Source organism: Lonchura striata, chromosome 19, assembly GCF_050655825.1.
Source record: "Lonchura striata isolate lonStrDom1 chromosome 19, ASM5065582v1, whole genome shotgun sequence".
Taxonomy (NCBI): Eukaryota; Metazoa; Chordata; class Aves; order Passeriformes; family Estrildidae; genus Lonchura; species Lonchura striata.
This window is the reverse complement of record NC_140721.1, coordinates 5,189,639-5,215,573: the sequence shown is the minus strand read 5'-3', so window position 1 is coordinate 5,215,573 and position 25,935 is coordinate 5,189,639. Positions and strand designations below refer to the sequence as shown.

Here is a 25,935-nt window from a genome sequence, read left to right as displayed (position 1 = left end):
TGCTCACCAACGAGCCAGAACGTGGAGCAGAGAAGATCCCGATAAAGTTCACCACGGCCTCTCTGAGTGCTGCAAGCTCCAAAATACCTGGAACCCTGGCACTGCAGCGTGGCCTCCCAGGGCCAGAGGCTCGGGAACAGCCGTGTGTGACTCGGCCCTGAGTCACCCTGGCCCGGTGGCCCGGCCCCACCGCGCCCAGCCCGACCCGCAGCGGGCAGCGTGGGTGTGCAGCCAGCCCCGGGCTCCATCCCGCTGCTGCCATGCTGCAGGAAAATGCAGCTCCCGAGCTCGGCAGCAGGGCAGAGCTGTGGGCTACGCCCAGCCTGAAGGATCAAGCCTGAACCGCAGACCCCGGAGCGGCACCACCGGGGACACGGCTCTGGTGCTGTGCCCCCCTCCAGGGTGTGCAGCCCCCACCGTCCTCCCACCTGATCCAGGCAACCCACGGGCAACAAACTTCCTAAAACTGAGCAGATGAGGAAAACAACGTTTAATGCTTCTTTCAGCCTCCTCCCAGCTCGGTGCCACCCCACTGAGGGGGAGACAGAGTTTGGCATCCCTTCTGGCACGGCTGCCTCTACAATCCTCCAGCCAAGGCTCTGTCTGGAGGCTCCGAGGAGACTTTCTTCATCCTGGTCAGACTCATCCTCAGCCCTCCAATCCACGGGACTCTGCAGAGTGGCTCATGGCACGGCTCTGGCTGGCATCCAAGGTCCCAGTGACGAGAAGAGAGTGGCTACATTCAACAGTTCTTCAACTGGCAGCTTTAGCTACTGGAGAAGGACATAAAGCTTGCCACTGAAGAACTGGTGCTGGTTAGCCAGGAGCAGGGTGGCACGGCAGCACCTGGGGAGGGAACACACGTTTCAGAGCCAGGATTGAACTGTGCTGAGCTGAGCTGTCACCCACAGCAGCTTCTCTCCCTCCTCACAACGCTGACCTATTGCTCTGTCCTCCCCCAAGGGACATCCCCCTCATCCAAGGAAATCCAGAGGCAGCTCCAACCTCAACTCTCCCCATTCCTCCCAAAGCAGGTTGTGCGTGAGCTCCAGCACCTGCAGCCAGCCCTAAACCTAGGAGGAACAGGCAGGGAAATCCAAGGCCATTTCTGCTGGAAAATAAAAGATAAGGCTAGCTATTCTGACAGGGCCTGGTGGCCGCGGCAGGGAGGCCACTGCAGGTGGGGGTCACGGCGTTCCCAGGGCTCACCTCGGGCATCCATCAGCGCTGGCAGGGTCCCACCTGGACGGGAGCCAGGGGAAGACACTTTGTCAGGCGGCTGCTGCCGAGCTACCGGCGGGGGAATTTCGGGCAGCTCAGCCCCCTCCGGTGTCGTTTTGTTGGAGGGTGAGCACGCCAACCCCAGGGCTGGTGTTGGACCCCACTGCTTCCCCCTTGACCCGGGAAAAAATCCCTTTTCTACAACACCCAGCGCTGCTAGGGAGTTTTGGGAACCTCCCGGGAAACCGGGCACGGTGGGGGACAGAGAGCAACGGGAAACACGGAAAAAAACCCCCGGGGGCCACCACAGCATCCTCCCACCAGCGACACCCCACAGGCACTGCGGACCCCGGCCGGCCCCGGTGGGTGCCGCGGGGCTTTCGGTGCGGGGCCGGTGGCCGGGGCGCAGCGGCGGCGGCGGGGCCCGGCGGGGATGCCGAGCATTCCTGGCGTGCCGGGTACATCTGGTCCGGATTCCAGCGAGCTGGTCCCGGCCCTGCTCCACCCCCGCCGGCCCGTGAATCAGCACCCGCCGCTGAAGTCACCGGCCCCGCCGGCACCGGGGGCCCCGCCGGTACCGGGAACCGACGAGGGGGGCTCTGTCGGTAACAGGGCTCCCAGCCAGCCCTTCTCAGCACCGACAGACCCCAGCGGCTCTGGGAAGGGCCCCGGTGGGAGCTCACCCCGCTAGTAAAGAACGCCGTGCCCCCAGCCGGTGCCCCTCTCCCGGTATAACCGGGTCACCCCCCCTCCCCCAGTGTCTCTCCTCTCGGTAAAACCAACTCCCCCCTCCCCCCTAACGGAGGCAGCTCCCCCCACGCCGCTCCACGGCAAAGCCGCTCCCTGCACTCCTCCGGGACACCCCGCCGCCCTCCCGGCCCTCCGCCGCCCGGGATGCTCCGCTCCGTGCCCGCGGCGGGGAGCGGCCGCGGGTCAAAGTCTGCCCAGCCCGCTCCCGGAGTGAAGGTCACCCCGGGGCGGCCACCGCCCGTCGCGGGGAGGCCGCGGCCGCCGCCCCGCCCGCCCCACCGGGATCCCCCGGTGCGGGAGCCGCGCTCGGCCCGCGGCCCCAGCCCCCCCTCCCCGCCCCGCCGACACCGGGGGCGAGGCCGCCCGGCCCGGGCGGCGCCGCGGAGCCCGGCGAAGGACGCCCCGCGCCGCGCCCCCCGCGGCCGCCCTGCCCCGGGGAAAGGTGACCTTCCCTTAACGGGGCACGGCGGGGCCCCTCGAGCCCCGCAGCACCGAGGGCGCCGCGCGGGGCTCCGCCACGCGAACCGCCCGACGCAGCGCGGTACCGGCGGACCCACCTGCGCGGCTCGGCTGGGTTCGGCTCGGCTCGGCTCGGCCCGGCGCCGCCGCCCCGCCGGTGCCGCCCGGCCGTGCCCGGTGCCGGTGCCGCCGCCTCCCCCCGCCGCGCGCCGGCTCCGTCCCGGATCAGCTGGCGGAGTCATGACGCAGCCGCCCCCGGCCCCGCCCCCCGGCCCGCCCCCGGCCAATCGCCGGCCGGCACCGCCGGCGCGCGCCGCGCCCGCCCCCGCGCCCCGATTGCCACCCGCTCCCGCCAATGGCCGCCCGGCGCGACCCACGGCTCAGCCAATGGGGAGGCAGAGCCGGCGCTCTGCCCCGCCCACCCCTCCCGGGGGAGCGCTTGGCTCCCTCCCGGCCGGGCGGCGGTTGCCTTGGGAACGGACGGGGCCACCCCGCCGCGGGGCACGCCGGGAGTTGTAGTGCGGCGCGGCGCTCCCGGCGTGCCCCGCGTGCTGTGAGTTGGCATTTTCAAGCGGGTGAAGGGGCGGCGGGGGCAGGGCGGCTCCGAAGGTGCTCGACCCTTCCGCGGGCCCCGGGCGGGGCGTGGCGCTGCCGCGGGCACAGCCCGGCCGCCCCCACTCGCCCTCGGGCGGCGCCTCCCTGTGCCGGGGCTGGTGACACAGCCCCGATTCCGAGAAGTTGCTCTAAGTCCTCGGCCAATCAGAAGTGAGCGCTCGCCGCGCGCACCAATGGGCGCGCGCCGGGGGCGTGGCCGCGAGAACTCGGCTGACCCCGATGACTTGGCAGCGCCGTGCGATGACTGGACAACTTCTTTAAAGGGGCCGCGCCCGCCGCGGGTGCCGGCGGGGGAGAGCGCAGCGCCGGCCTGGCCCAGCCAGAAGCGCTCACCCGCTGCCCCGCCGGCACTCCCGGCGCTGCCGCTCCCGCCCCGCGGGGCGCGGTTCTGAGGCGCGCTGCCCCTTTAAGGCCGTTTCCTGCCCTTCGTCCCAGTAACAGCTGATTGCAGCGGGCCAGGGCCGGGCGGCCAATCGGCGGCCGCCACGTCCCACCCACGTGACTCCCACGCGCCGCCGCGCCATGCGGCGCTGCCCGGCGGGAGACCCGGCACTCTTAAAGGGGCCGCGCGCGGTCCGGCCGCCCGTGGATGTCGTGACCGTGTGCCCCGTGGGTCCCGTCTCACCGGAGGTCCGGCAGTACCCGGGCGGAGGCGGGAGGACCCGGTTCGGCTCACGGGCAGCGGGACCGGGCAGCTCCCGTAGCGTGCGGTGCCTCGCGGGGCAGAAGGCGGGGCTGGAACGGCCCCGCCGCCCCGGGCACTCACCTGCCGCCGGCGGGTGAGGACCCCTTTAAGACCGGCTGCCTGGTCAGGGCGGCTCGGCCGTGCTCCAGCTGACAGCCCGGGGCGGCTCTGACGTCGCTGTGACGTCGCTGTGACGTCACGCCGCGCCGGTGCCCGCGCCCCGGCCGCTGGAGGGAGCGCGGCCCGGCCCCGGCGGGGAGCGCGGCCCGGCCCGGCCCCCCCGCGCACATGGCGGCGCGGCGGCCGCATGTGACCGCCGTCACCTGACCGGCATGGCCGGGGCCGCCCTCGCCGCCGCCCGCCGCGGCTGAGCCGCCGCCGCCAGGTAACGCGGGGCCGCCGGGGCGGTGAGGGACCGCACGGGGGGATGAGGGCTCCCCGGGGCGGCCCGCGGGGCTCGGCACGGCTCTGCGGTCCCCACGCCGGGAGCGAGGGCCCGAGGGGCCGGGGCCGCCTGAGCGGCCGTGGCCGTGGCTCGGTGCTGGGTCCGTGCTCCGCGCTGTGAGCATCCTTGGGTCGCTCCCCTGGCCCCTCTCCGGGCCCTGCAGAGGTCCCTTTGTGTTCCCAACACGGGCTCGGTTCTGGGTCCCTGCTCCACGCTGTGAGCATCCTTGGGTCGCTCCCCTGGCTCCTCTCTGGTCCCTTTGTGTCCCCAATAGGGGCGTTATGCTGGAGGTGTATCCCCTCCAACTGCGGAGGTGCTGTTGTGTCCCCACCGTCATCTCTGCGGCTGCAGATGTCCCCCTCCATATCCCATCATGGTCCTTTCCAGTCCTGGGGGCTGTGAATGCTCCATCGTGTCCCTCCAGCGCAGGCCTGAGCAGGTGCCATCACATTCCACGCCCTGGCTGTGGATGTTCCATTATGTGTCCCCCCCAGCAGCCCTGGGCCTGCGGAGGCCCTATAATGTCCCTTCCCCCAGCACTTGGACATGCCTGTCCCCATCGTGTCCCCTGCCAGGGGCTGTGGGAGCCCCACTGTGTCACCCTGCCTGGCTGCAGAGGTCCCACCTTGTCCCTCACAACCAGGGCTGGTCCCATCTCATCCCCCACACACACGCACAGCAACCAAGCTCCTAAAGTCACCTTCTTTTTTTTTTCACCCAAATGCTGATGGGGAAGTGAGACTCACCGCTCACTGGGGCGGGCAGGGTGGTTCCGCGCTCTGCTCACTCACAGGCTGTCTGGACCACCTTTCTCCCAACAGAACCCAGCATGGAAGGCTTCCTGCAGAGCGTGGAGAAGGACCTGAACATCGACCGCCGGCAGCTGGCCCCCGAGAGGACCCATGTCACCGCCTTCGTGCCGGCCAAATGGCTGCAGAGCCTCAAGGAGCGCCGCGTGCTGCCGGCGGCCTGCCCGCGGCCCGAGGGGCTGAGCGAGGTGGAGGTCAGGACGTTCCTGCAGCACTCGGTGCAGAAACTCCCGGCGGGCTGGACGCGGGTGGAGATCCACGGGCTGCGGAAGGCACGGCTGGCGTACCCGCTGCGGGCACAGCCCCCTGAGCAGCGCCGCGGCGGCACCGGGGACACCCTGCACGGCTTCATGCAGAGCGTGGCCACCCACAACTACCGCAACCTGTGGGGCCGGGCGCACGGGCTGTACGCGCGGCCCTACCGGTGCCCGGACGCGCCGCCCACGGTGCCGGCGCTGGACGCGCTGAGGGCTGCCCTGCACAGAGCCTACGGCTGCCCCGTCCTCCAGGTGGGCAGGAACGTGGCTGGCACGTCCCCAGCCAAGGAGAGTGTGGCCAAAGGGGTGCCCTCGTGCCCCAACGTGCTGCAGGCTGAGGCGCTGCTGGAGTCGGCCGACATGCTATACGTCGTTTACCCCTACGTGCAGTACTGCCTGCACGACGTTGTGACCTTCAGCCCGGCCAAGCTCACCAACAGCCACGCCAAGATCCTCTTCCTCCTCTTCCACGTGCTGCAGGCCATGAGGGCTTGTCACCAGGCGGGTCTGGCTTGTGGAGATTTCTCCCTTCGGGACGTGGCTGTGGATGAGAAGCTGTGCAGCCGGCTGCGTGTGAACTTCAGAGGGTACGAGGGACCAGGGGAGGAGGAGGACAATCTGAAGGGCGGTCTGGACCGAGAGAGCGAGCAAAGCTGTGTGCAAAGGCAGGAGGTGACGTGCGGTGCCTGCCAGAAGGACCTTCGAGACCTGGTGTTGCAGTGGGTGCATGGGCAGGTCAGCAACTTTGACTACCTTATGCGTCTGAACAGCTTGGCTGGGAGGAGAATGGGAGACCCCAATTACCACCCGGTTCTTCCGTGGGTGGTGGACTTCACTACCAAAAATGGCAAGTTCAGGGACCTGAGGAAATCCAAGTTCCGTCTCAACAAGGGGGACAAACAGCTGGACTTCACCTACGAGATGACCAAGCAGGCGTTTGTTGCGGGGGGCTCGAGCGGGGAGCAGCTCCACGTGCCCCATCACATCTCGGACGTGCTCTCGGACATCACCTACTACGTGTACACGGCCCGCAGGACACCCAAGGCAGTGCTGTGCTGCCACGTGAGGTCCCAGTGGGAGCCCAACGAGTACCCAGCCAGCATGGAGCGCATGCAGAGCTGGACACCTGATGAGTGCATCCCAGAGTTTTACACAGACCCCTCCATCTTCCGCTCCATCCACCCGGACATGCCCGACCTGGATGTGCCGTCGTGGTGCAGCTCCTACGAGGAGTTCATCGAAGTTCACCGCATGCTGCTGGAGAGCCGGGAGGTCTCCCAGGACCTGCACCACTGGATTGACCTCACGTTTGGCTACAAGCTGCTGGGGAAGGATGCAGTCAAGGAGAAGAACGTCTGTCTCCACTTGGTTGACAACCACACGCACCTGACGACCTATGGGGTGGTGCAGCTCTTTGACCAGCCCCATCCCAGGCGCATGGTGGGACCTGCCTACACTCCTGCTGAAGCTCCAGCCATTGCCCGGCCTCTGCTCCAGAACATCCGGGAGACCGTGGTTTTGGAGGACATCCAAGGCCAGGTGACGGATGCGGTCAACGGGCTGGTCCTGGAGGCTACTCCCAGTGAAACCACCTGGTCTGGGGAGAAACCCATCGCTGGTGAGGATGATTTGGAGCAAGGCACAGAAGCCCTGGATTCCATTTCTGCGCCTGGGAGAGCCCCTGACCAGCCCTGTGCTACTGTGCCTCCAGCACAGCCCTCCACCCTCCCTGCTTATGTCACCGACAGCAAATCCTCAGGGGTCCGACCTCTCCGTCGGAGCAAGGCAGGGGCTGTGGATCAGCTCGACGTGAAGATCACGCTTCCTGAAGGCTTCAACCCGCTCCAGGCCCTGGAGGAACTGGAGAAATTGGACAATTTCTTGGTTAAAGGCTTAAGCAGTGAGATGCAGCTGATGGAGCAGCTGTGGGAAGAGCCACCCTTGAGTCTCTCAGACCTCTTCCAGAGGGATATGCAAGCTCTGGGCATCCTGGTAGCTGAGATTGTATTTGCACCGAGGCTTCGTCCTTCGAAGCCCGACGCGTCGCTGTCGGAGCGGTTCCTGATGGTGAGGAACCTCTGCCGTTACCATCCCAAGGAGATCCCGGCCCCGCTGCAGCACGTGCTGCACGTCCTGCTGCAGCTGAGCGTGCCCGTGGAGAAGCTGCTGAAGAGCAGGCTGGGCAAGGGCGCAGTGCAGCTGTTTGAATACGAACCCATCTCCCAGGGCCTCCCCCCACCCTGTCCCACGCAGCTCCTCAGCCCCTTCAGCTCCATTGTCCCCTTCCCCACGTACTTCCCAGCTCTGCACAAGTTCATTTTCACCTATCAGGCAAAGAAAATCGAGGATGAAGGGCAAGGCAGGGAGCTTGTTTTCCAGCTGTGGCAGCAGCTGGAGGGGATCCTTTCTGAAATCACTCCCGAGGGCCTGGAGATACTTCTGCCTTTCATATTATCTCTGATGTCTGAGGAAAACACCGCTGTCTACGCAGCGTGGTACCTCTTTGAACCCATAGCTAAATCCCTGGGGCCCAAGAATGCCAACAAATACCTGCTGAAACCGCTGATCGGAGCCTACGAGATGCCCTGCTCCCGCCACGGCCGGTTCTACCTGTACACAGACTGCTTTGTGGCCCAGCTGATCGTGCGCCTGGGGCTGCAGCCCTTCCTCCTGAACCTGCTGCCCCACATCCTGCAGATCCTCGTGGGCATCGAGAGCTCGCGCGAGGAGAGCAAATCCTTCCTGGGCACCGCCGAGGACGATGAGAGCGGAGGGGAGAGCCCGGTCTCGTGTGTGTTTGGGGAGGAGATCAAGATGGACGTGGAGCACAGCTCTGCTGCGCTTGACCTGCTGGACTACACCTCTGGGGTCAGCTTCCACGACCAGGCCTACCTGCCTGAGGGTGAGGACTTCCAGAGTGGCCTCTACGTTGGGGAATCCCTGCAACCCCAGGAGCAGGAGTCGCTCAGCCTCGGCCGGCTGAGTGACAAGAGCAGCGCCAGCGAGGTGTCCCTGGGCGAGGACAGACCTGCAGATGGGGACTCCCAGAAGGACAAGAGCAGCTTGAAGTCGATGGACAGCAGCCAGGACCTGAAGCAGAGCGAGGAGGAGGAGGAGGAGGAGGAAGAGGAGCACGAGGAAGATGAGCACGAGGACGCGGTGGTCGACGCGGAGCTGACGGTGGTCGTGGATGCTGCTGGGGCCTCTGTGGATGTCACCCTGGCTGATGACAGCAGCGAGCCAGAGGATGGGGAGGGAGAGGAGCTGCCAGATCACTCTGATGACAAAGAGCAGACCATACTGCTGGGTAAGACCCTGGCTGTTGGGCAGAGCCTCGGGGGAAGCAGGTCCAGGTTTGGGGGTGTTTGTGGTCCCACTTGGGGACAGTGATGAAACCAGGGTAAGAAGCCAGGACTGCATGTGGCTCTGAGAGTCAGGGTTGGGGCAGCAGGGACTGCTGGGCTGTCAGATTAGCTGATCTGTGCCGTGCTGGGCGCTGTCCTTGGGACTGCTGTTGTTTTGCAGACACAGCCTGTAAGATGGTGAGGTGGCTCTCAGCCAAGCTGGGCCCGACTGTCACGTCCCGCTTCATCGCCAGGAACCTGCTCCGGCTGCTCACGTCCTGCTACGTCGGTAATGCCTCTCCCCTGGGTCCAGGGTGGGCTCTGCCCCCAATCTGTCTGCTTGGGTGTGGCTGCTGCTGCAGCTCATGAAGCGTTGTTCTTTGGGCAGGCCCGACCAGGCAGCAGTTTGTACCCAGCAGCGATGAGAACAGTCCTCTGAGCACAGGAAATATCTACCAGAAGCGACCTGTGCTGGGAGATCAGGTGTCCAAGCCAGTGCTGGCCTGCCTTGTGCACGTGGCATATTTGTATGGAGAGCCTGTCCTCACCTACCAGTACCTACCCTACATCAGCTACCTGGTCAGTATTGCCTTTTTCTCCTCTCTCTTGGGGCAAGAGTTGTGTCCAAGCACAAAGGGATGATGTAAAAAAAATAATCCAGCCTCACCAGGAGCCTCTTACATAAAAACTGAGCTTGGCTGGGCTCTGTCTGGGCCAGTGTGGGCTGAGAAGGGCAGGAGAGGCACTTTCACCTCCTGCCACGAGCTCCAGACTGCTCCCAGCAAAACACACGGCTGTGTTCATACCCCTCTTTCCCTGTCAGACCTTGTGAAAGCAGAGAAAAAGCATTTATTCTGCTTTTCTGTGGCCAAACAGAGCTGGCACAAGGGTGGGGTTGTGACAGCAGGCAGGAGGAGCAGCTTGTGCTGCTGTGAGATTGCTGGAGTGAGTGTTCGCAGAGGTCTGTGTGGATAGATAGGGCTGAACTGGGGGGAGACCAAGGGGTTTTCAACTGAATAAAAAGCACTGGCAAGGCTCACCAACTTTTCAGCTTGAAGTTCATAGCAAAAAGGAAATGTATAATGCAGCTGGTTGAAAATCTTAATTTTTCATTAAAAAGAAAAAGAGTTTGAATGTTTTAAACAGGCTTATTTTTCATATTGCTCCCCCTTTAGTGGTTGTAAACACTTTGGTTATGGAGTCTCGTTTAAATGGAAAACTTCAGTAGCTTTCTGATAATTTAAACATAGAGGAAAAGAGGCCACAGCTGTTCATTTAAGGAAAACAAAAAGGCATTGTCAGTTTTTCCAGTGTTGAAGGGGAGATTTTTCAGGGGAAAAAATCCCATTTTTCAGCAAAAATCATTCTCCACCCAGTTGCAATCATAGCTCCAGCTGTTCTGCTATGCTTTCCTAAGCTCATTGCTTGGGGGCACAGAGGGGATTAATACCCCTGTGAAACAGCATTTGGCAACCTGATACTGGAGCAGTGGAACCGGCGGGTCACAAATAGGATAAAGTCAATCCTTCTTGCAGGATTTGGCAGGGTGGCTATTTTGTGAGAGGAAGAGCCTCTGTGATGAGCTGGAAGATGGCAGGTGTACAAGAAATATAGCAGGAACTGGGAATTGTCTGTGGGTTTTGTTACTGGCTCTCTTTTCTTGGGTGTTTGATTTGTCTAGGAGTTAGGAAATAGGACAATGTAGAAAGAAATATTTTAGTGTTGCTGCTGATGTTATTAACTCTTTGGCACTGCCATAACAGCAGCAGTACATTGTCAGCAGAAAAAGGATGTGCAGTTCTGCCCCATGAAATTATTAGAAGCTCAATTTCTAGAAGTCAGCAGTGGGTTTGCCCATAATTTGTGCTTGGATATTTCATGCAAGGATTGTTCCTCTGCAGACTATGGGATGAAGACCCTGATTTTTGCTTTTAAATTGTGCATATGTAAGATTTTCCCCTCTTTCTGTGCTGGTAAATGATGTTCTGGGGTGTCCAGGGTGGTTTAGGCCAGTGTGGCATTGTTGGTCTTGCCACTGAGCTTCCTGCTTGTGGGGATGTTGTGCTCTGCAGAGGAAATCTGTGAGCTTAGGGGTGTCATTGCCCATTTTCTGCAGGCTCATCTCTTGTGCTGGTAGGTGCCTGTCAGTTTTTGTGCTCGTCCCTTGAGTGCCAGCCACGTTTTGCTGTTGCGATCCAGCGCTCAGGTTCCTCTTCCAGAAGCTGTGACCAGCAGTGCTGTGCTGGGTTTGAGGCTGAGCACAGGTGACCCCGGGGTCACCTTTGCTGTGTCCTGCTGGAGAGGAGGTGGCCCTGGCTCTGAAGGAGTCCCTCTCACAGGTTGCACCCGGCGCTGGCTCCGGCGGCGTCCGGCTGAACAGCCGGAAGGAGGCCGGGCTCCTGGCTGCCGTGACGCTGACACAGAAGATCGTGGTGTGTCTCTCTGACACCACACTGATGGACATCCTCCCCAAAATCAGTCAGGAGGTGCTGCTCCCAGTGCTGGGCTTCCTCACTTCGCCAGCTGTCGGGTAAGCGCTGCAGGATCGGCGCAAAATCCGGGATTTGGGAATGGTTTTGTGGGGGCATTAATGCTGCCAGGGCTGGGGGGTGTTTCTGCTCTGATGTGCATCTCCTTGCACTGGTAGAGTGCTGAAAGCATCCTGATAACACACCAAAGGCAGGAAGCATGAGCAGAGGATAGAAAAAGGGATCTGTGGAGGGCAGGCTGGTCATGGATGTCCTCTGCAGTTTCCCCAGCGGAGCCCAGGCCCGTGTTGTCCTGTGTGTGAAGACAATCAGCCTCATTGCCTTGATCTGCCTGCGGATTGGGCAGGAGATGGTGCAGCAACACCTGAGTGACACAGTGAGGAACTTCTTTGGGGCATTCTCGCTGCTGCAGGAGCTGCAGGACCAGGTCAGTGGTGTGGGAGAGGTCTCCTTCTGCACTTCCCCAGATGTGGGAATGTGCTGGGCATACACCTATACTATACACAATACTGTGTTTGTGTGTAAGAGCATCTCATCTTGGGGTTTATCTGACCTTGTTTTTCTTGTCCAGGGGTTGACAGCAGAGTCGCTGAGCAGCTGTGAGATGCCAGTGATGGAGGTGCCCCTTTCAGATGGGAAGCTGCTGGCCCTGGATCCATCTGTGCTGGTGGAGTTACAGAAGGTGTTCAACCCCGAGATGGCCTACATCACCTACATCCCCTTCTCCTGTTTGTTGGGTATGCCTTGGTCACCAGCTCCAGGGGTCTGTGAGGGAGCTCTGTGATGCGGGCATGCTGTGCTGGGTCTGAACTCCAGGGCAATCACTGCTCACAGGGCTGCTGGGGGAAACCCACAGCTTCTAAAGCATGGCTTGGGCTGATTCTTGGGTTGGGAGCCCACTGGACTTCAGGCTGGGAGCAGATGTCGCTGACTTGGGGGATGCTGTGCCCACATCCTTGAGTATGGAGGGGGATGATGACGATGGGGACATTGCTTCCCTTGCAGCCACATTGTCTGTGTCTCCTCAGGTGACATTATCCGCACGGTTGTGCCCAACCACTCTCTGGTTGAGAAGCTGGCCAGCCTCCACCTGGAGAACGTGAATCCCCAGAACCTGCAGGCCGTTGGCCTGGAACAAACACCGAGTGTGGTGGGCTCAGACCAAGACCCTCGAGGAGCTGAACCCTTCTCCAACCCTCAGGAGGACACTCACTCTGGCACTTTTGGCAGTGTCCTGGTGGGGAACCGCATCCAGGTGCCCGTGGACACGCAGCGGGAGGGTCTTGGCTTGCTCCGCCTCAGCGCTGGCACCGATGGATTCGCTCCCAGCTCGTGCAGCGAGGAGAGCGCCCTGAAGCACGACCTGCCCCGCAGCACCCACATGCTGTGTGGGAACTGGCTGGCCTACTGGCAGTACGAGATCGGGGTGAGCCAGCACGACCCCCGCTTCCACTTCCACCAGATCAAGCTGCAGAGTTTCTCAGGGCATTCCGGGGCCATCAAGTGCGTGGCGCTGCTGGGCAGCGAGGATTTCTTCCTGAGTGGCAGCAAGGACAAGACGGTGCGGCTTTGGCCGCTGTACAATTACGGGGATGGCACCAGCGAGGTGCCACCGCGCTTCACCTACGCCGAGCACAAGAAGTCTGTGTTCTACGTGAGCCAGCTGGAGGCACCGCAGCATGTGGTGAGCTGTGATGGCACCGTGCACATCTGGGACCAGTTCACAGGTAAGAAGGGAAAGGGTGAGGAACTGGAATGAACTGGTCCAGCCCTTACAGGCAGGGGCTGCACTGAGTTTGGATGGCTCCTGTTAAAAACCAGCACGGAAGCAGAGATTTGCTGTGTGACTTGTCCTGCCATAATATCTGTCATCCTTTCACAGGCAAACTTCTGCGGACTTTTGATGAGTTAGACAGCAAAGTCCCCATCACAGCTGTGACCACCATGCCACCTCCCTATCACAGCATCTCTGTGGCCAGTGCAGACTCTGTGCTGAGGTTCATCGACCACAGGAAGCCGGGACTACAGGTAGGGATGCGGTGCTGTGACTCGCCTTCCTCCAGCCCTGTGCTTAATGATGGGATCACAGCTGGCCCAAAGCCCAGATCCCAAAGCCGGCTGTGATGGCTCCACAGAAACCAGCTTGTCCCTTAAATGCCAGCTCCCCTGAGCTTCACCCCCCAGCTGGAGTGTCTCTGTTGCAGCACGAGTTCCGCCTGGCCAGTGGCGTGAGCGCGGGGCTCATCCGCTGCCTGGCCGTGAGTCCGAGCGGCCGCAGCGTCGTGGCCGGCTTCTCCTCCGGCTTCATCGTGCTGCTGGACACCAGGACGGGGCTCATCATGCGGGGCTGGCCTGCCCACGAGGGAGACATCCTGCAGATCAAGGTGAGAGGCTCAGCTGGGATCAGGCTGGGGCCTCATTGATGCTCTGAGGCTGTGTGGAGCAATCTTTCTTCAGGGTTTGTATGCTGCATCCCTTGCAGTGTCCCCAAGAGGCTGCTCAAGCTCTCCTGCCCCATGGTTAGTGCTGCTGCCAGCTGTTCTTGGTCCAACTCCTGCTGCCAGAGTTCAGCCCTGTTGGGTTTCAATGCTTGCCAGGCAGGTCTGCAGCAGGGGCAGGGAGGAGTCATGGCTTCTGTGAAGGAGCAAATGTGTTGCTTTCTCCACGGGGCTCTGGGCTTCCCTGCGTGAGGGTTGCTCTAATGAGTAACTCTTGTCCATATTTACCCACCCCAGGGAGCAGTGTTGGGTCTCCAGTGTCCTCGACCCAAATGTGGGTTAAACAAAGTTCAGCAGTGTGGGTTGTTTACCCTCTCACTAGCTCTGCTAATAAGCAGCTCCAGGCTTCTCCTACCCTCAGCAGTATTTTCAACTGTGAGAGAGCCTCCCAGTTCCTTCCTCTGAGAGGGAAAATAGTTTGGCAGGTGATTTAGTGGAGAGGGAGACTGCATGGTAATCCCTGTACCCACTGCAGTAGTAACAGATGATGAATGAGTTGTGTTGGGTGTCAGGGTATTTTTGAGATGAGACCCAGCCCATCTCTTGGAAGAGATTGCCAGCTACCAGAGCATCCTTTACCTTGCAGTGTCTACCCAAGGCTTTGCTCAGTACCATCAACTGCTTGGAAATAGCTCAGACTGTCCTGAGGGATTGCACTGTGACCATTGGATCACTGACAGCCACCTGCTGCTCTCATGTGCAGCACCAGATTGTGAGTTTTTACAGAAGTGTCTGTTCACTGGCCTTTCCTCTCCTGCAGGCTGCAGAGGGCAACGTGCTGATCAGCTCCTCCTCAGATCATTCCCTGACTGTCTGGAAGGAGCTGGAGCAGAAACCTTTGCACCACTACAAATCTGCCTCCGAGCCCATCCACGCGTTCGACCTCTACGGTAACGAAGTGGTCACCGGCACCGTGGCCAACAAGATCGGGGTCTACTCCATGCTGGAGTCCTCAGCCCTGCCCACCAGCACGACCAAACTGAGCTCAGAGAACTTTCGGGGTACATTGACTAGCCTGGCAGTGCTGCCCACAAAGTGCCACCTCCTGCTGGGCTCGGACAACGGCATCATCCGGCTCCTGGCGTAGTGACCCCCGGCCTGGCAGCCTGTGGCTGTCCTGCAGTGCTGTGCTGGAGCTGGAAGCCAGCAGCGTGGCTTTTGGAGGAGGCAGAGGCAGATGTTTCTGAGCAGAGGATGCAGGGGGAGCTGTACTTGTTATGTCTCTAAGCTCTTTCTGTATCTTGAAAAAGCAAAAAAAAAAGAAAAAGCCATAACTGAGAAACCTCCGCTGCTGCTGGGAGAGATATTGGGCGTTGTAGGTCACTGTCACCCCTGCAGAGAGGCCTGGAGCTTTCCTTACCATGTGTGCCTGATCCCCAGGGGACTGTGAGCTGCCCTTCACAGTAATAGGGACCACAGGTACCCTCCCCTCTTCAGTTAAGGGGTAAGAGGTGCCCCTTGACAAAACACAACAGTTTAGCTACTGCCACCTGCACTTCCCCTTCCCTTCCTCTCCTGAACCACTGAACAGCCCCACTGGGAGGGCAGAAGCTGGGCCTGGGAACTGCTGCCTTTGGAGCTGCATCTCCTCCTCCTGTGGCTGGTGCTCAAAGCCCAGAGAAGGTGCTCTGTGAACTTCAGGTTCTGCCAGCTGACTTAGAGCCTGCATGGGAGGAGGAGAGGCTCACCAGAGCCCTTCTGCTGCCGTGCTGGCTGCAGGGCAAGGACTGGAATGGAAGCCAGCAAAGGCACAAACCCCATCTGCCCTGCCAGTTCTGTGAGAGTGGGCTGCTGCAGAGGGGCAGACTGGGCTGGGAATGTGACTCTCTAAGGAGGCCAGAACTAGATGCTTCCATTGGGATTTTGGCTTCTGGAGCAGTGGGGTAGGGCTGTTGGTTCCTACCCCAGCATCCCATGATCATATAAGGGGTGAGGAATGCCACGTGTGCTGTGCACTGGCAATTGATCCTCAATAAATCCTTCTAATCCTCTCCTTCATGCTGGTCAGGCTCCTGGGGAAGACAGGACAGCAAAAAGGTGCTCAGTGTTGTGCCCTCCTGCCCTTGTAGGGCGAGAGGCAGGAGGCAAGAATCCAGCATGGTCTCTCCTCGATTTTTCCTTTGGGACAGCACTGTCTGTTCCCACCCCAAAGGCACAGAGGGTGCTCTTTGCCCCACCAGTAGGAGCAGTTTCCTCCCTTCTATGTCAGCCCTTTTCCCACTCATCCTTCAGCCTAGCCAGAGCCAGTATCAGGGGAGTGGGAAGCTCTTACCTTGGGGCAGAGGAGGAGCCTGCTGTGGGTTGTCCTGGAAGAGGAAAGGGCTTCCATCCAGCTGCCACCTGCAGGGAGCTGGGGAGGTGAGTGTTTGGCCAGTGCTGTCCTTCCCTACCCAAGGGGAGCTCTCAGTCCCGTGTTGCCTATTAAACATTTGCAATAGATGTAAATATTTACTTCTAATATACTCTTTGAAAGAACTGCAGAGCTCTGTGTGTGTGTGTGTAAGCTCTGTGCTGGAGGGGCTGGGTGTGCTGGCTGCAGCTCTCCTGCTGCTCAGCCAAAGTGACACCTTCTCCTTCAGGCTCCTCTTGTGTTCTGGGGGAGCCCTGCATGTAGAACAGGATTCTGCTGCACAGGATTTGCTTTCCAAGGGGAAGTAGCTCCCAAATGTGGTTGGAGAGCTCAGATCTGTCTGGGGTGAGCTTGGGAAGCGAGAGTTCCTGTGAGGAATGGATGAGTGGAAGATGCTGTTGGGGCTCAGTGACTCCTCTCCCACTGAGGACACGGGCAGAGGCAGGAAGGATCCACCATCACTTCTGCATACAGCACAAATCCACCCAGGGCAGCTCTGCTGGAGTTCTGCCCGTCCCCAAGGCTTTTCCTGCGTGCCCCAGCAGTGTGTGCATGCCCTGGGCACTGGGACCAGCTGCCCTGGGAGAGCTCTGGAGCGTGCTGTGCCCCAGGGGAGGGAGCAGCAGCTCTTGGCTCAGCCCAGCCTGGCCATCAGAGCCTGCCCTGGGCACCTGCCCTCTGTTAAACCAGTGCCTCACACTGGGTGCAGAGCTGGGACTCCAGGAGGGAAGAGCTGGGGGTTTCAGCAAAGAAAATTCCCAAACCAGAGAACCCTGTGGCAATAAACACCGAGCCCTGCATTTTCACTGAAGTTTATGAATAAAAGAGAATATTGCTAGCAGTGCATGAGGAGTGCATGCAGAGTGGAGCCACTTGCAAATTACTTCTGCCTGGGGGGGGGGAACTTTGGATCTGGTAAACTCGGTGTTAAGGTTGTCTTGAAGGTACAGCAGCCCAAAAGTGTATCCCCATCTCCAAATGCACCACAAATTCATTCTTCTCCCCCAGACAAATGTTTACCCGGATGCTGTGGGTCAATATTTGCCTGCCAAATTCTCAAACAGGGGGTGGTGCCGAAGGTTGCTGCTGGGAGGGGGGGCTGGACAAGAGCTGTGTGTGCCCCATGCAGAGCTGCTGGGCAGGCTAAAGCAGGTGCCAGCTCCAACGTGGACGTGAACAACCTCAGGTAAGGGACAAACCGAAGGATTTGATAGAAATGAGAGTTCCTGCAACGGCCCTCTGGGAGAAAGGGGTGAATTTGGCAGAGGGTTAAAGGATGGGAGCAGCAGGGAATAAAAGGGATATTTAGGGGTTCTATGTGACTGCAGGATTTGGGGTGAAGGAAGGGGAAGAGTGAACTGGCCTCAAGTTATCTTCTTCTCAGCCCAGCAGTTCTGGGTGAAGTAAGGAAACCTGGGGAGTGGAAAGCAGCCCCAGGAATTAAATGTGGACACCATGCAGAGGGCAGGGCTTTGGTATGGAGGCTTTATGAAAAGGAGAAGGTATTTTATTTCTGTCTGAAAGGGAAAAGTAGCTGGGTGAAGCGTTGGCCAGGGAATGGGTGGGGTTTTGCCCATGACCCTGGAAGCCCTGTCCCACACTGGAACTGGAGCACGGAGGGGGGAGAGGCGGGGTTTGCCAGCAAAGGGGGAAGATGAGTGCTGGGAAGGGGAGGACTGCCTCTTCCAGGACATAGTGCTGGGAAACTGCTCTGGCATTTCACTTTTTACGTGCAAATTCCCTCCCAGAAAGCACTTGCTGAGCACCTGCAGGTCAGTAGCCCTTCTCCCAAGAGCCTGGGGCACAGCTGAGGATGCTGTGCCTGTATCCCAGTGGTTTCCATGGGAAAGGAGCAGAAAGGCTCTTTTCTCCTTCCAGAGGCACAGTGTGTGCAGCACTGATTAGGGAAATACCATTTGCAATGCAGAGAAACCAGGGCAGCAGGGTCAGACAGGCAGGATCCGAGCTGCAGCTCCACTGTGGGCCCCTGCTCCTCTCTGATTTCCCTGCCTTGGCACCAGACCCAGGAGCTCTGTGTTGTTTCTTTGCAGCATTGTTCATCTCCCTATTGCTTTCCATGAGCTCCTGTGCCAACCTGTTTGGCCAGGTTGATAATTTTCTCCCTGTAGACCTGAATAGGCTGAGCTCACAGCTGGAAATAACTCCTCTCTCGGCTGGTCCTTCTGTTCCAGGAAAATGGGGTTCCTCTGGGGGCTGCTCTGCCTGGCTGCTCTGTACAGCCTCCCAAGGGTAAGTTGCTACTCCAGCAAAGAGCAAGGGAAGGGTGGTGGCTCCCTGAGCCAGACCATGGGGCAAATACCACCCAGAGAAGCCCTGGAAGGCAAAGAGGTTGAGGATACTGCTGGGAGCTTCACCAGCAAGGTTTCTGATCTTCTACCCAGCTAAAATAGTTGTGGATGTTCTTATTATTCACATTTCTGTAGAAGCTTTTGTTTCGGAACTTGACCTCAACTGTATTTGGTGACCATGACCTTCAGGAGTAAACAGGAGCTTTTTGAAAAGCAGGTTTTTCCTCCCCCCCCCCCACTTTTAAATCTGGATCCCTGTCAGAACTGAGATTGCAAAACCCCACTGCTCACTCTCAAAAGGATCCATTATTTTGTGCCAGGCTGGCCTGACCCCTTTCTAAACAAATCCAGTGTTTGCAGTGTCTCCCAGCTGCTCCTCACTTCCACCTCCCCGTGTCAGACCTCGCCGCCCCTGGGTCTGCATCCCAAAATCCTGCCTGTGCTGTTGCCTTGTGGGGACTGCTACAGCCAGGACTACAGTGGGAGCAGGGAATTCACACTCTGGAAATTCAGAGAGACCTGACTTTGTTTCTTTGTTGATTTTCCCACCCCCACAGCTGGCACATGCCATTGACCAGCAGCATCTCTTCCTGGACAAAGATGGGAAGCTGAGGGTAAGCACTGACAGGTTTCACCCAAGGGGGCTGAAGTGATGCTGTGGATTTGCAGTTTTTCCTGAGAAGGGATGAGCCCAGGCAGTGCCAGTGCCATGAGAAAGTCCATCTTTCTGCAGGCTTTACTCCCAGCTGCTGCCAACACTGTGCTCCTTCAGGCTGGGAGCTCCACCCTAAATAACTGAGCAGAGCCTGGAGTTACCATCAGTACTGGTGTGTACAGGGGCTGGCAGGTGGATGATTTAATTTCTGATTGCTAAGGAAAGGTGAGGGAAACCACCAGCTGTGATGGTGACAGGGAGAAAGACCCGTAGCTGATCCAACCCATTGAGCCTGGGATGTTTCAGATCATGCAAATGTGAGGAGAGTAGTGGCAGTGCTAAAGGCTAAAGCTTAGAAGAGTGGAAAATGAGGAAATTTGGAAAGAAGAGGGATGGAATAGAACACACAGGTCAAGAAAACACAGATGCCTGAAGGAGGAATTGAGCCAAACTGGATCAGGGCTGTGACAGCAGCAGAAGGGTCTGACCTTCTGTGTGAGTGTGAGTCAGGTGGGCACTGCTAAAATATGTGAGGGGAGGAAATGAAATCAAGGCTGAGGATGATGGATCTGTAAATGCTGAAGGCACAGGATATGTGCTGAGCTGGTGGTAGGTCTTGCCCTCAAGCTTTCCTAAGAGCTGAGTGGAGGAGGAACCACTGCCAGACCCTCACTGGGTCCATTTTCAGAGGATACAAGACCTATTTTCCAAAGCCATTCCCTCAAATCATTATTCTCAGGGTTAAAGGGAAACTGAAGCAAAACCAGCACCAGAGCAGAGGAGTCCAGCTCTGCCCATTTAGGTGTGCAATGAAAGCCCATGAGGGTGTCACTGTGCTCTTGCTTTCCCAGTGCTATCCTTGTTTCTCCCCAGGATGTGAAAAGTGCTGGAATTGCACAAAAGTCGGATTTGCTGGGAGCCATCCCAACCCTGCCAGAAGGAAAGATAGTAGAATTTAGTTATGACAGCTTCCAGGAGAACGATGGACCCATGTCAGCATTCCCCACCACCCACATGAGGGATGACTGGAACTCACAAGAGGAAGCTGTAGCTGGGGTTGGGAATTGTCGTGGAAAGAAATCACCTGGGAAAAATGCCTCTTCTGAAGAGGAAGGAGAGGCTGGAGATAAAAGCTGTGAGATGACTTGGAAGAAGAGCCAGAGGCTGGCAGATGGCATGATGAGATTCAGCATTGATCTCCTGAGAGAGGTGCAGCTGGAGTCCAAGAGAAGCAACGTGATCCTGTCCCCGCTCAGCATCGCCCTCGCCTTGTCTCACCTGGCTCTGGGTAATTCTGAGTGGCCAAACCACCACTCCCTGCCCTTCCCCATTTCCTCTCTCAGAGCCACGAGCAACCAGATGCAAATGAAATACAGTCCCTTCCACTTATCCTTGCTCCTGCAGCTTTAATTAGGCATGATTACAATTGAAGCTGCCCTCTGAGGCTCCGACTCTCAGATTTCTCCAGCTTCTTTTGTGAGGCACAGCGTGTTTCTAACAGAGTAACATCCCTGTTTTCCGCTCCATGGGCATGAGACCTAACAGAAATTTGATTTTTAGGAGCAGCAAATCAGACAGAGAAGCATTTGCTGGAGGTGATGCACCTGGAGGCAGTGCCCTGCCTCCACCACATGCTGGGCACCCTTCGCAGGAGGCTCACAGAGTCCACCCTCAGCCTCGGGTCACGTCTGTACCTGCAGAAAGGTGAGAGGTGGCCCAGGGGGGCTGGACTGGTGTAGGACAAACCTCCCAGTCACAGAGAGAGTGATGGCAGCACCCTGGAGACATCCATTTCCCCTATTTCCTCCTCTTGGGGAGTGTCATACCACGCTGAGCAAATCTGTTTCATCATTCCTCCCCTTTGCCAGGGTTTGAGGTGAAAAAGAAGTTCCTGGAAGATTCAGAGAAATTCTATGGAGCAAAGCCCAAGACCCTCTCTGGGATCAATCAGGATGACCTCACGGCCATAAACAACTGGATAAAGGAAGCCACTCGTGGGCACATTCCCTCCATCCTCCAGCAGCTCCCTGAAAACACAGTGATGCTCCTGCTCAATGCCATCTATTTCCACGGTGAGCTCCACAGGCCTTCCTTATTTTTTTCAAGAGGAAATAGTTAGAACTCCAGTTTTCTGCAAGCCCTGTAGCTGCACAGCCTCTCTTCTCCTTGCTTCCTGCTAGGCAATCTGCTTGTTCTTGTGCATCTGCTGTTCCTCTTGCTTAGGTTTCTTTGCAGTAATGATTCCCAACTGCTTCACATGTGCTAAAAATGTTACTTGACAGCAGAGCCAGGACACAGCAGGTGGGACCTGCAGTATCGTTGCCTCCTGGTTCAGGATCCCAGGCAATGGCACATCCCTGCTCATCCACTCAGTGATCTTAAAGGTCTTTTCTAACCTAAATGATGAGCCAGGTCGTTTGCAGCTCTGCACACCCACCACAGAGCTCAGAGGCAGCTTCTGTGGATTTCTCTTTGACTACAGCGCAGTGGTCGGCCACATCTTCCTTTTTTAATTCCCTGAGGGCTGTGCAGAGACCAAACACTTCCAGTGTAAATCTACAAATGTTTTACCTTGGTGTTGGAGCAGTGTTTCCCTCTCTGCAGCACAGAGGCAATACTCCCCATTTTTCAAAGCACAAACATAGTCTCTTTTATCTCCATAGCCTTCAGTAGTCTCCCACACTGAGGCATAAGGATTAATCCATGTTCTTTTTGTTATTCCATAGTTTCTCTCTGGATGATAAGAGTTTCCTGCTGTTAGGGCTCTTCCAGCCTTGCTACTGACTTCTCTTTGCTGTATTTTCACTTCCCTGGTCACTATTGACCTTGTTAGAGAACTCAAGATAGGAGTGTCAGCTCAGCAGTTTCTGGTTTCCTACTCAAATTTAACTCCATCACTTTAAAAAAAAATTTTTTTTACAGGGTTTTGGAGGAATAAGTTTAATGCAAGCTTGACTGGGCCAGATGTATTCCACCTTGACAATGAGTTCGTGGTCCCAGTTGAGATGATGAAAGCCCACCTGTACCCCCTGAGCTGGTTTACTTTGGAGTCCCAGGATATTCAGGTAGGGATCTCTCAGGAGTCCATCAAATTTTCACTGGAATTTCCTCTTGCTGTGGTATTTTACCAACTGCAAGCTTTCCCTCCAAAAAAAACAAATGTTCTTTTTAACAGGCATAGCACACAAAAATTTAATAATCATTCTTTGCCCTTGCTTCCAGCAAGAATGTTGAAACGTCACTTTTAATCTTTAGGAAAAACCACGAAGAGATATTCCAACTAACTGGGAATTAATAGAATTTTAAGGCCCTGAGTTAAAGATAAATGAGGAAATATGGAAAGGAATTCCCTCAGACAATGTGCTGTTGGAGTTTTTTGGAATCCAGAGTGGGGCAAGCTTGTGCACGTGAGCTTTCACTCTGCCATGTGCTCAATTTTTACCAGCCAGTGGCTAATACTAAAATCTAAAGCTGTTATTCCAATAAATTCTCCTCTGGCAAAATCAGACTCCTCCTTTTTACCAGGCTGTTTTCATCTGGGCCCTGTAGACCAATTAGAAAAAGACTAAATTAAAAGCATCACTTTCTGGACTTCCCTTCTTTTTCCCTGAATTCTCCTCTGGTTGGTTTTATTTCCAGGTGGCCAAGTTTCCCTTTAAGAACAATGTGAGCTTTGTGGTCATTGTACCAAACCACAACACCCAGAACACCTCTCACGTGCTGGAAAACTTCCCTTACAAACAACTCTGCAGGCTTTTCCCCAGAGAGGTGCCCACCACAGTGAAGATCCCCAAAATAAAGTTGGACTACCAGCTGGAACTCAACCAGGTTCTCAGCCAAATGGGTAAGGCCTCTGGCAGGGAACGAGAGGAGCTGATCAATCTGTTCACTGACACCCTTGTTTCTAAAGCTGTGCCTCACAGCTTGCTCCAGAACTCCAAACTCTCCCAGCTCTTCTTCCTCTCCTCCTCCTTACTCCTTGCTTGCCTGGCACCAAATGTTTTGCTCCAACAAGATGATACTACAGAGGATTCACAGCTTCTCACAGTCTTTACGAGTTCTTCCTGTTGTAGCCAAGACCAACTTCCCCCGTGCATCAATCTCAGGCTCTTACTTTATCATTTAATTCAGTGTCCAGGACATGGGAATTGCCAACAGAGAAAATGCAGATCACAAAACCTGGAGCTGAAATGAAACACCATGTGCTGCCTTTCCAGATGAGAATAATTTAAGAGTTCACTTTGTTTTGCAAAGAATTGCTTAAAAAAATTATCTCTGTAGAAGTGTTTCCAGCCAAGCTAGAAAGAGTCTTCAGACCTGCTGCTGCTTTTTAAGGATGACTTCAAGTTCTTACACTACTATTCTTAAACAGGTGGAAATTTTGTTTCTCTTGTCAGTTCTCCAGTGCTCCACGTTGGGCAGGGAATTGCTTTCTTCAGACAGCTTTGAGAAAACTCAGAACTTGTGGCACCAACTTGGTCTCATTTCTCTGCAGGCCTCCAGGAGCTGTTCATGAGCCCGAATTTCCAGAAGATCACAGAGGAGCCTCTCTTTGTGTCCAGCATACAGCACCAGGCCACCCTGGAGCTTAAAGAAGATGGGGTGGAAGCATCTGCTGCCACCAGTGTCATGCTGTCACGCTCAGGCTCTGCCTTCAGCCTCGACAGGCCCTTTGTCTTCATCATCTTTGAGGATGAAACAGGGATCCCACTTTTCATTGGCAGTGTCCAGAACCCCAACCCAGATGCTGCTCCCCAGATCCGAGAGGCACAGGACTCACGTGAAGCCACGGATGCCAACGAGCACCGCGTGCCCAAATAGCAGAGGGCAGAGCCTGAGTGTTCTGGGACTCCTGCCTGACCTTCTGGACCAGCTGAGAGAGGTCTCCTGCCCCTCTGAGGCCACAGGGGGCAATTCCTTGCTGTTTCCCTTTACAGATCCCTAGAGACCAGTCCTGGGATAGCCCATTCCAGCCCTGATGAGCTTCTCCAGGCTAAGGCTCCCCTCTGTTGAACCTGAAAAGCTTGTTCTGCCTGGATTTCCCTTCCAGGGCTCTCAGTCATGGAAGGGAGACTTTCTTGTCCCCAGACTGTTATTAGAGTCTTCATTAAGATCTTATTAGAGTCCCCTGTAGCCTGGAATCATCATTAGCATCTGGCAGCTTGGACATCAGCCAGGGCTGTATTAATGTGGCTCTTCCTTCCGCAGCTCCCGGGAACACGAATCCCTCCGTGTTCCTCTGAAAACCATCTGTGCCCACCTAGGCAACGACCTCCAGAGCAACTGGACGAGAAACCAGTTGTCTTCTCTAGGATGAGTCACAGCCACTTCCAGGCATGGGTTCTTTTCAAAGATTCCCTTTTCCCATTCCTTGGCTATTTGGATCTGATGTAGGAGGCTCTGGAGTAGGAAACCCCCTCCCTTTGAATCCTTCTCTCCAGCCCTTCCTCTAGAGGCTGGGTAATGCTAGATTTTTCAAGGCATATTTTATAAAGTGTTTTTTAGTAATTTTTATGTTGGCAGAATAATAAAGAATAAAGCAGAATATATTTGCTGAAGGTGTTGCATTGAAGGACCCATCAGAGAAAGGAAAAAGGCACAGAAATTTAGTAATTGCAGAGATTGGGTGGAAAAAAATCTGGGCATGACACAAGAAAAGAAAGGAGAGGCTGTGGCAAAGGTTCTGCCTTTTGCTGCACCTTGTCACAGGGAACAGGGGCGTGAGGTGAAATGGCAAATCTGTAAAGACTCTCCAAGGACTAAGTCCAGCAAGTTTTGGGCATCACCCCTGGCAAGCTTGGAGGGGATAGATGCCCTCTGGGTCAGAGCTGGCTTTGTGAGATGGCAGAATTCCCTGAGATAGGGCATGAGCTCAGTGGCACAGGGTCAGGAGGGTGTTTGGCCCGTGGGCAGCAAAGCAGGGATAAGCAAAGATGTAACAGCCCTTAACCTTTCTCTTGGGTAAAACCTGACAAGTGCTGGGATCTGCTCAGAGGGTCAAAGGTGCTGATCTGGCATCTGTTACCTGTGGTTTGTTCTTCACTGGGACACTCCTGGCTCCACGGTATTCATGCTGTGGATGGCTGGGACAGCTTCCAGGGAAAGGAGGAATGATTTTGACACCTGTAGCTGAATGTCACGGCTTTTGTTTTGGCAAAAGACAATGTCCTGTTACAGCTTTCCTCTGGCCTGAGGGGGTCCTTGTTCCAGTGCAGCAGTGCCCTAAAAGCCCATGAGGCCCTGGCACAGATTGTCCAGAGAAGCTGCCCCATCCCTGGAAATGTCCAAGGACAGCTTGGACAAGGCTTGGGCCAACCTGGGACAGTGGAAGGTGTCCCTGCCCATGGCAGGGGGGTCAGAACAAGATGATCTTTAAGATTCCTTCCAAACCAAACCGTTTTAGGATTCTATCAAGGAATTTTGGGGTCCCTCCACCCAACCAAGCCACTTAAAAATACTGGCCAAACTCATGAGTACTTTTGTACAAAACAACTCCTGTCCATAGTAATTTCTGCTTCCAAACCCCCTCAGCTGCTGGGTAGAAAGGATAGTGCTCTGCTCTTGCAGAGCAGCAGTGAGAGAGCCCAAGGGCCATCCTTCTGGCAGTGTTTTCCTCACTTGGGAAGGCTGCCTTCCCTCAAAGGAAGGAGCAGAATGCTTCTGGGAGCCTCTGTCCCTGAATAGTCTGCACCATCTGCTGGCATAAGAGCAGGACTGACTCACTAACCATGAATTTTGGGGATGCAGGCAACTTTGGGGAATAAAAAGTCCTGGCTCCAACCTCCAATTATGCATTTCTTCCAGTCTAAAAGGGGAAGAATGGCCGAAGATAATGCCTACCCCTCTAACCAATGTAATGACACAAACCCTTCAGAAAGAGGCTGTAATTACAGAGCCCTGCAATTTTAACAAGTAAACCCACAAGAATTCAGCCTTTCTTACTAGAGGGCACAGCTCTAGCCCACAGGGAACATTTTAGCTTATTTATTGATACAGATTCATTCCTAGTATTCAGAAATATCATTCCATGCCTTAGGTAAGTCTTCTTT

General features: G+C 56.7%; 3 protein-coding genes across 7 annotated transcripts; 2 read left to right on the top strand and 1 right to left on the bottom strand.

Annotated features, from left to right (window-relative positions):
• Window positions 1-622: 622 nt before the first annotated feature.
• Window positions 623-4,653, bottom strand: LOC110482043 (uncharacterized). 2 transcript variants are annotated; one of them, XM_085557400.1, is made up of 2 exons: window positions 3,812-4,653; window positions 623-846 (listed from the first exon to the last, which is right to left on the bottom strand). In XM_085557400.1, exons 1-2 carry the CDS (start codon window positions 4,510-4,512, stop codon window positions 771-773), a joined length of 777 nt encoding a protein of 258 aa, XP_085413526.1. In that variant the 5' UTR covers window positions 4,513-4,653; the 3' UTR covers window positions 623-770. The 2 variants fall into 2 exon arrangements, 1 of the variants encoding a protein (XP_085413526.1); XR_002467356.3 differs by lacking the exon at window positions 3,812-4,653 and adding an exon at window positions 2,529-2,648 and having other exon boundaries at window positions 707-846.
• Window positions 3,980-14,839, top strand: WDR81 (WD repeat domain 81). 2 transcript variants are annotated; one of them, XM_085557390.1, is made up of 11 exons: window positions 3,980-4,115; window positions 4,997-8,548; window positions 8,767-8,874; window positions 8,974-9,164; window positions 10,925-11,115; window positions 11,336-11,501; window positions 11,646-11,811; window positions 12,103-12,801; window positions 12,957-13,102; window positions 13,279-13,458; window positions 14,333-14,839. In XM_085557390.1, the coding sequence occupies exons 2-11, from the start codon at window positions 5,005-5,007 to the stop codon at window positions 14,657-14,659; spliced, it is 5,718 nt and encodes a 1,905-aa protein (XP_085413516.1). In that variant the 5' UTR covers window positions 3,980-4,115; window positions 4,997-5,004; the 3' UTR covers window positions 14,660-14,839. The 2 variants fall into 2 exon arrangements, with proteins under 2 accessions (XP_085413516.1, XP_031362305.3); XM_031506445.3 differs by lacking the exon at window positions 3,980-4,115 and having other exon boundaries at window positions 4,872-8,548.
• Window positions 14,840-15,804: 965 nt separating this feature from the next.
• On the top strand, window positions 15,805-24,431 carry SERPINF2 (serpin family F member 2). Of its 3 annotated transcripts, none has more exons than XM_085557393.1 (9): window positions 15,805-15,930; window positions 18,115-18,172; window positions 18,789-18,845; window positions 19,760-20,174; window positions 20,447-20,590; window positions 20,755-20,958; window positions 21,809-21,951; window positions 22,526-22,730; window positions 23,382-24,431. In XM_085557393.1, the coding sequence occupies exons 2-9, from the start codon at window positions 18,119-18,121 to the stop codon at window positions 23,705-23,707; spliced, it is 1,548 nt and encodes a 515-aa protein (XP_085413519.1). In that variant the 5' UTR covers window positions 15,805-15,930; window positions 18,115-18,118; the 3' UTR covers window positions 23,708-24,431. The 3 variants fall into 3 exon arrangements, with proteins under 3 accessions (XP_085413519.1, XP_021406546.3, XP_031362324.3); XM_021550871.4 differs by lacking the exon at window positions 15,805-15,930 and adding an exon at window positions 17,035-17,108; XM_031506464.3 differs by lacking the exon at window positions 15,805-15,930 and adding an exon at window positions 17,404-17,694.
• Window positions 24,432-25,935: the final 1,504 nt, after the last annotated feature.

What these genes read in the sequence shown, in the direction of transcription:
- LOC110482043 (XM_085557400.1), bottom strand. Translation starts at nt 4,512, where the DNA reads ATGACGGTGGGGACACAACAGCACCTCCGCAGTTGGAGGGGATACACC. An exon ending in TCCTCACCCGCCGGCGGCAG is followed by an intron (nt 847 to 3,811) that starts GTGAGTGCCCGG and finishes TTCCCTCCCCAG; the next exon opens with GTGCTGCCGTGCCACCCTGC.
- WDR81 (XM_085557390.1), top strand. Translation starts at nt 5,005, where the DNA reads ATGGAAGGCTTCCTGCAGAGCGTGGAGAAGGACCTGAACATCGACCGC. An exon ending in AGAGCAGACCATACTGCTGG is followed by an intron (nt 8,549 to 8,766) that starts GTAAGACCCTGG and finishes GTTGTTTTGCAG; the next exon opens with ACACAGCCTGTAAGATGGTG. An exon ending in GCTCACGTCCTGCTACGTCG is followed by an intron (nt 8,875 to 8,973) that starts GTAATGCCTCTC and finishes TTCTTTGGGCAG; the next exon opens with GCCCGACCAGGCAGCAGTTT.
- SERPINF2 (XM_031506464.3), top strand. Translation starts at nt 17,480, where the DNA reads ATGGGTGGGGTTTTGCCCATGACCCTGGAAGCCCTGTCCCACACTGGA. An exon ending in ACAAAGATGGGAAGCTGAGG is followed by an intron (nt 18,846 to 19,759) that starts GTAAGCACTGAC and finishes GTTTCTCCCCAG; the next exon opens with GATGTGAAAAGTGCTGGAAT. An exon ending in CTTGTCTCACCTGGCTCTGG is followed by an intron (nt 20,175 to 20,446) that starts GTAATTCTGAGT and finishes TTTGATTTTTAG; the next exon opens with GAGCAGCAAATCAGACAGAG.